Source organism: Lycium barbarum, chromosome 2 (assembly GCF_019175385.1).
Source record: "Lycium barbarum isolate Lr01 chromosome 2, ASM1917538v2, whole genome shotgun sequence".
Classification (NCBI taxonomy): domain Eukaryota; kingdom Viridiplantae; phylum Streptophyta; class Magnoliopsida; order Solanales; family Solanaceae; genus Lycium; species Lycium barbarum.
Window position 1 is genome coordinate 149,651,935 of NC_083338.1, and position 8,245 is coordinate 149,660,179.

The 8,245-nt window shown below is 38.8% G+C and overlaps 1 protein-coding gene across 1 annotated transcript; it reads left to right on the forward strand.

Moving 5' to 3' along the window:
• LOC132628068 (beta-galactosidase 5) lies at positions 1-4,986 on the forward strand. The gene is made up of 18 exons (XM_060343771.1): positions 1-483; positions 766-861; positions 947-1,059; positions 1,182-1,248; positions 1,440-1,532; positions 1,620-1,763; positions 1,850-1,938; positions 2,047-2,152; positions 2,261-2,348; positions 2,534-2,652; positions 2,745-2,909; positions 3,012-3,193; positions 3,298-3,407; positions 3,506-3,615; positions 3,730-3,840; positions 3,951-4,064; positions 4,193-4,395; positions 4,495-4,986. Exons 1-18 carry the CDS (start codon positions 313-315, stop codon positions 4,604-4,606), a joined length of 2,193 nt encoding a protein of 730 aa, XP_060199754.1. The 5' UTR covers positions 1-312; the 3' UTR covers positions 4,607-4,986.
• Positions 4,987-8,245: the final 3,259 nt, after the last annotated feature.

Sequence of the window (8,245 nt, forward strand, 5' to 3'; positions counted from 1 at the left end):
CCGGGCAACAGATAAAAAATTGAACGGCATAGAAATTGAAAGTATGAAATTATCCATACTTATAGTATATCATATGAAACTGCTGTTTTTTTAGAAGGCTCTTATTAATGAACATCGAACTTGAGGAACTGCATTAATGGTGGAAGACTAGTGAGATAAGCTGATGGGCAAGAAGAATCCAAACAGCACCTTTATATAGTTGCCATTCTGCTGATTACTAGTGTTATTCCTCTGTTCTTCTACTCAGCTTTATTTTCAAAAAAAGAAACTTCCCTCCTCTTTCAGACTTCTTATTAAGTGAATAGACAAAAAATGGGGACAAGCTCAGTTTCCAAGTTCCTCAAAGTTTATACATTTTCTTTGCTAATGGTAGCTCAGTTGATTTCTTGCATAGTCACCTATGATAAGAAGGCCATTATCATTAATGGAAAAAGAAGAATTCTTCTCTCTGGCTCCATACATTATCCCAGAAGTACTCCTGAGGTATTCCCACATTCACTTCCAACTCATTCTTGGTTTTGTTTCTGTTAAAATGTGTGACCATGTCGACTTAATTTCTGTTAAAATGTGTAAATTTTTCTTTATGATAATGGGTGACGTTGAGAATCGACCCGCTCTGGTATCATGTTATATTGACCATCCCATCTAAAAGCTTATATCCTTTGATTATGTCTCAACAGTTTCCAGTACTATATTCTTGGACATACAATGTAATTATGTATCTATGTTAATAAGGATGAATTAAATGAAATGGGTGTGTTGCAGATGTGGGAAGATCTCATAAACAAGGCTAAAGATGCCAACTTGGATGTCATTGAAACTTATGTTTTCTGGAATGTTCATGAACCTTCCCCAGGCAATGTGAGTGTACCTAAGGCTCTACAATTTGGCCAAAAAGACTTACTCTTTGTTTGCTAATGTATTACTATATTTTTCTTGTGGACAGTATAATTTTGAGGGGAGATATGATCTTGTAAGGTTTATAAAAACAGTGCAAAAAGCTGGGCTTTATGCACATTTGCGCATTGGACCTTATGTTTGTGCTGAGTGGAATTTTGGGTAATAGCTCTTACTTTACCATTTACTTTGTATTCTATATTTGCTTGTTCCTTTGATTTTCTTGTTTATTTTCAAGAATGAGCTAATCATCTCTTATTTATATCCCCTCTCATTTAATGCAGAGGATTTCCTGTATGGTTGAAATATGTTCCTGGTATCAGCTTCAGAACAGATAATGTGCCTTTCAAGGTTTGTCCACTATAACATAAAGTTGCAATATGATCTTTTGTCACATTAAAGTGACTGAACACTCTCCACCATTACAACAACATGGCACCATTTTTTCCAAAATGTGTAGATAAGTGTTCACTTCTTTTTCTCCGGTAAATATACTGGTCATGAGTCGCAGTATTGACATTTCAATTCTTTTTGTGGTAAAGGCAGCAACGCAATTATTCACCCAGAAAATAGTTGAGATGATGAAAAGTGAAAACCTGTTTGAATCCCAAGGAGGTCCCATTATACTCTCTCAGGTATGAAACTTATAGAATTTCTATTTTCTGAATGCATGATATACTGCACAATTATCTAGCAATTGTTCTAAAGTTGTTTTTGGTTAGATTGAAAATGAATATCAACCAGTAAAGGAGGCACTTGGAAAGGCTGGCGAAGCATATGTCCAATGGGCTGCAAAAATGGCTGTTGGATTGGATACTGGAGTTCCCTGGGTTATGTGCAAAGAGGATGATGCCCCTGACCCTATCGTGAGTTTCTCCCGTTATTAGCTCAAATTCAGGCTTAATGTTCTTGGAAACACTAACTGAGGATTCTAAGCACGTGTCTTAATCAGATAAATACATGCAATGGTTTTTACTGTGATGATTTTTCTCCAAACAAACCTTACAAGCCAACTATCTGGACTGAGGCTTGGAGTGGCTGGTAACAACTTCTTTCGGAAACTTGAAGATTTCATAAGCTCTAATATAATGCAAATCTATGTTCATTTTTATCAATTGGTTCTCATCTTCTTTTGTTTGTTGAGGGAAGGTTCACAGAATTTGGTGGCACGATACCTATGAGGCCAGTTCAAGATTTGGCATTTGCAGTTGCTCGTTTCATACAAAAAGGTGGCTCGTTTGTTAACTATTACATGGTAATGAACTTTGTCAGAAAAAAGGAAATCCAACATTCATACTGAATATGTCCATGCTTGAGTAGGATGAATGGTCTTTCTTGTCTTAATTATGTCTTATTTTAACAGTTCCATGGGGGAACCAACTTTGGGCGCACAGCTGGAGGACCTTTCATAACAACAAGTTATGATTATGATGCTCCAATTGACGAATATGGTGAGATTACCACCTTAGTCCTTAATGGCTAGAAATTAAAATCCTGTTGCACGTGAATTTATCGCTATGAACACAATCTTTAGGGCGTTTTATTTTATTTCATGACATATGCTGAAGTCTCCTGATCAAACTACCAATTGAACTTTTAGTTATCAGCTAACTTCTTAACCTGATATTTTTATCAGGTCTGATCAGGGAACCTAAATATAGCCATCTAAAGGAGTTCCACAGGGTAATTAAACTATGTGAGCGAGCTTTACTATCTTCAGATCCCACAGTTACTTCACTAGGAAGCTCTCAAGAGGTTAGTCTCACTTATTTAGGTTCTTAACCTCAAAAATATGATATGTGGTTTACCAATTTGTCTTGCTGAATCAAAAAGGTCATTTATTTCAGGCTCATGTATTCTCGTCTGGCAAACGAAACTGTGCAGCGTTTCTCTCAAATTACGACAGTAACTCTGCTGCTAGAGTAGTTTTTAAAAAGAAGCACTTTAATCTACCTCCTTGGTCCATAAGTATCCTTCCAGACTGCAAACATGTTGCCTTCAATACTGCAAAGGTAAGCAAGTTTTCAGAAACCATAATTCGCGCCATTTCATTAATAGCTATGTGATTTTTCTTTCAGCTTAGTGAATTTAAAACATCTTTATTCTTGGCTAAGGTTGGGACTCGAACTACACAAGTGCAAATGACACCAACTGTCTCTCAGCTTCACTCTTGGGGGGCTTATAGTGAAGATGTATTTTCTCTACATCAGGACAGTTCAACATTTACAGCTGAAGGACTTTTGGAGCAGATAAATATCACCAGAGATTACAGTGATTACTTGTGGTACATGACAAGGTGAGGTTCATAGATAAGTAGAAAAATCATCCAACATACCATACTACTTCTATGATGAAACTTTCTCTAATACCATTTCTTTTATTTTTCTTGTTGTATTGCAGTGTTGATATTAGTCCTTCAGAATCATTTCTACGAGGAGGACAGAAACCGACCCTCAGTTTCCACTCAAGTGGGCATGCAGCTCATGTTTTTGTTAATGGGAAATTTTCAGGTAATAATTGCATATATGCACATTGGTAGAACAGCTATTAGGAAACATTTTTTATATTTCCTATTTGTAGTAAATGGTAATCAATTCCTAATATTCAGGATCTTCTTATGGTACTCGGAGGGATACAAGGTTCACTTTCACAGGACCAGTTGACCTGCAGGCCGGAGCTAATAGGATTGAGCTACTGAGCATTGCTGTTGGCCTGCCGGTTAGTTTCTCATCTTTGCTACACTATTACTTATCTTACTTTTGTTACTCTAATGCTGCTGCACAAATAGTTTTTCGTACTCGATTAATTTTGAATACTCTTATTGCCTTGAAGAATATTGGAATGCATTATGAGGAATGGAATACAGGAATACTCGGGCCAGTTGTTCTTCAAGGTATCAACCAGGGCCATAAAGATTTATCATCGCAGAAATGGACATACAGAGTACTGAATCTCACCAAATCTTTCACTCTTCCTTTTTGCCTTCAAAAGATTGACAATAGAAGAGTTTAAATCCTTCAGGATATAATATGTTCTTGATACTCATTAAACAGGCTGGATTAAAAGGAGAAGCAATGAACTTGATCTCTCAGCACGGAGCGTCTTCAGTTGATTGGATTGGTGGTGTACTAGCTACCCAAGGACAACAACCTCTTAAATGGTACAAGGTAAGAAAATGAGAAAAAGATATAAATTCTAACGAACTTTGAACCATATTCTCAAGGAACTTGAAGCTATTAAGTTTAAGTACTGGATTTGCCCCTGCTTATGACTCATCTTGAAATATTTGTTTCAGGCTTATTTTGATGAACCAGAAGGAAATGACCCTGTGGCACTAGACATGAGAAGCATGGGTAAGGGACAAGTATGGATCAATGGACAAAGCATCGGTCGATATTGGACAGCAACTGCTAATGGCAATTGCGATTCTTTCCACTATGCTGGAACATATAGACAAACAAAATGTCAACTTGGTTGTGGTCAGCCAACTCAGAAATGGTACGTCGTTTTCAAATTTTTACTGATTTTGTTCATTAATAAAAGCATGTTCAAGAGAATTTCCTAACAATTAGTCCTTTGTCTAATCTGCTTTTGTAGGTACCATGTCCCAAGATCTTGGTTGAAACCAACACAAAATTTGCTCGTGTTGTTCGAGGAAATAGGTGGTGATGTATCAAAGATTTTGTTAGTGAAAAGGACAGCTTCATGAGTTCAGTTAGTGTATTAGTTTTGTAGGCTTTGATCATTAGATTGAGTTACATTTCTTGGAAAAAGCCAAGATGTAGCTAGGAGAATTTCTGGTTTTGTTATTTTGATTAGAATAAGTCATTATGCTTTAATTTTCCACTTTGCTTGGTGGATGTATATGTTTGACATCATCTGTTCCAAGTTACAGTTTGGTGTCTCACAACATTATTACGAATCAAGAAAAAACAAACCAGACCAAAAAATTGAAACGTTATTCACGCCCGTCGAGCAGTGTGATTAAGTGAAGGATTTATTTTGATAGAGTAACATGAAGAGCACAGAAGGAGGTACACGTGGCAACATTAGGGAGTACGTCACTAGTGAAGAGCACACAAGGAAGGGCACGTGGCAACGTGGGGGAGTAGCGTCATTAATAAAGAGCTGTGAACGCAGAATAATCCAAGTTATGAAATTTATAAACAAATACGGGATAAAATCAGCAGGGACCTACTTCTACATCTAGAAATTACATTGGAGTATTTAAGACACAAGTGGGGTTCCATCTTTCCATCATTTGATAGTATAATTCAAAACAGACAACATAATTATTGTGAAGGATTAGGATAATTGGATAAATGGTTAACTTATTTAATGTCTACGGAATACGTTGTGGAACAAAATTGTCTTTTTCTTAGATAGAAGGTGGCCTTTGGTTCAAGCTTTTCAAAAATTGATTTTACAAACTCTTTTTGGCAAAAAAAATAACACAAACAAACCGAGTAGCAGCAAAAACTCAAAAACAATTTTGCAAGTCGGTGTTTTGAATTTGGGATTTTTACATTGTATATGAGCCTGCTAAATAATAGTCGACAAGTATATATATTTTGTATGTTAATGAATTGTATACATAAGATATATATATATATATATAATTGTGTCTATTTTTTTTTTGGTATGGGGTATATGACCTGAACGAAGAGGGGGACCGGAACATAGTTTTAGGCGAATTGGAGCTCTCTGAGAGCCGCCGCGATTTTGGATATTGCAGGCGGTTCAAGGTTGAAGAGGTCGAGGGGGTTATGCCGAAGATGAGCAGGGGGAGGGCGACCGGGCCAAATGAAATACCAGTAGAATTTTGGAAGAATGCGGGTAAGGGAGGCTTGGAGTGGCTTACGCGGTTGTTGAATGTTATTTTTAGGACGGCGGAGATCCCTGAAGAGTGGAGATGGAGCACCATGATCCCGTTGTATAAAAACAAGGGGGATATTCAGAACTGCAACAACTAAAGGGATACCAAGTTGTTGAGCCATACGATGAAAGTTTGGGATAGAGTGGTGAAAGCGAGGATGAGGAAGTTAGTTTCTATTTCGGAGAACCAGTTCGGATTCATGCCGGGGCGTTCGACTACAGAAGTCATTCACCTGGTGAGGAGGTTGGTGGAGCAGTATAGGGATAAGAAGACTGACTTGCACATGGTGTTTATCGACCTTGAGAAGGCTTACGACAAAGTCCCAAAAGAGGTGCTGTGGAGATGTCTGGAAGCTAGAGGTGTTCTTGTAGCATACATTAGAGCGATTAAGGACATGTATGATGGAGCCAAAACCCGGGTGAGGACAGTTGGAGGTGACTCGGAACACTTTCCAGTCACGATGGGCCTGCACCCGGGGTCCGCGCTTAGCCCGTTTCTGTTTGTTGTGGCAATGGACGCTCTGAAAAGCCACATTCAAGGAGAGGTATTGTGGTGCATGTTGTTTGCAGATGACATTGTGCTTATTGACGAGTTGCGGAGCGGTGTTAACGCGAGACTAGAGGTTTGGCGACAGACTCTGGAGTCGAAGGGTTTCAAGTTGAGCAGGGCTAAGACAGAGTACTTAGAGTGCAAGTTTAGTAATGGGAGTCAAGTAGAGGACGAGAACGTGCAGCTGGATACTCAGGTCATCCCGAAGAAAGAAAGTTTCAAGTACCTGGGGTCGATCATCCAAGGGACTGGCCAGATTGACGACGATGTCACATATCGTATTGGAGCGGGATGGATGAAATGGAAGCTCGCATCGGGGGTGTTGTGTGATAAGAAGGTGCCGCCTATTCTAAAGGGAAAGTTCTACAAAACGGTGGTTAGACCGGCTATGTTGTATGGAATGGAATACTGGCCAGTTAAGAAAGCACATGTCCAGAAGATGAAGGTAGCTGAGATGGATGTACGGGCATACCAGGAGAGATAGGATTCAGAATGAAATGATTCGGGATAAGGTGGATGTGGCCCTTGTGGTGGATAAGATGCGGGAAGGGAGGTTGAGGTGGTTCGGTCACGTGCAGCAGAGATGCGCTGATGCGCCAGTGAGGAGGTGTGAGAGGATGGCAGTGGTGGGCTTGAAGAGAGGAAGGGGTAGGCCAAAGAAGGCCTGGGGAGAGGTGATTCGGCAGGACATGGCGTTACTCCAGCTTACCGAGGACATGGCCAGTGATAGGAGGGGGTGAAGGTCGAGTATCAAGGTAGAGGGCTAGTGGGGGGGGGGGGGGGGGGGGGGGCGAGGTTTCCTTTCTCGTATTAGGAGTATTTTTATCCTGCTTCTATGTGTTGGTCTTGTCTATCTTTGTTATTTTATCATGACTTCGTTGCTCTTGTTATTTCTCATTTTCACATGGTTTTGATTTGCTTATCTGTATCTGACTTTTTTCCCTTGTTTTTCTTGTTTTCTTTTGAGTCGAGGATCTTTCGGAAACAGCCTCCCTACCTTTCAAGGTAGGGGTAAGGTCTGCGTACACTTTACCCTCTCCAGACCTCACGTTGTGGGATCCAACTGGGTATGTTGTTGTTGTTGTATGGGGTATATGACTAGCAAATATAATTATTTTCGAGCAACTAGCCAAATGTGTAACCTGCTCTTAAAATTTATATAAGCAAATACTACATTACTACCTAAAAGATGAGCTCCTTTTCAATCTTTTGACATTCGACTAATTTGCTCTTTAGGGCCCAAATGTTCATAACAACGTAAATGGATGGGCAATTGGATACATCTGGCCCATCATATAATGGTCTGAAATGGCCCATAGTAACTAAAAGAAGCTTTTACGTGGCATTGCACTTTGCAAAACAGTTCCGATTCTTGTTTGTTTTAGATTTATTTTGATTCTGACCCGTTTTACATTTAGAAACAAAAGAACTCTTAAATGATGATCAAAGACGTACAAGATACTATTAACAAAGAATGGGAGAACTGTTTAAACTCAACCATTGAGAAAGAAATTAAGATTCTCCATTAGGAGGCGATTTAATAGTTACAATTCAGACAGTAATGGTGTAAGTCCTTGAATATGCTTCCTATTCCATAAGTCTCTTTCTGGCCAACTATAAACGTTAAAAGAGAATAACAAAAAGAAAAAGAAAAGGGGGAAAGACGTGACAAGAAATTCTCTACTACAGCGAGTTAGAAAAACATGAATGCTACGACAATTTATTTTCTCGTACACATATCAGCTTTACTTCAAATAGTCTTGCTTTTTCTTTCAATTTCAACCAAATTATTTTGTCCAAACGCATAATCAAAGCTATACTCTGAGATGCTGGATAATGTACCGAAAGACCCAAAAGATAAAGGCACTTGTAAATCGAATCTAATGCTATTCAAGCAAAATGAAAGCTTCAAAACAGTAAAAG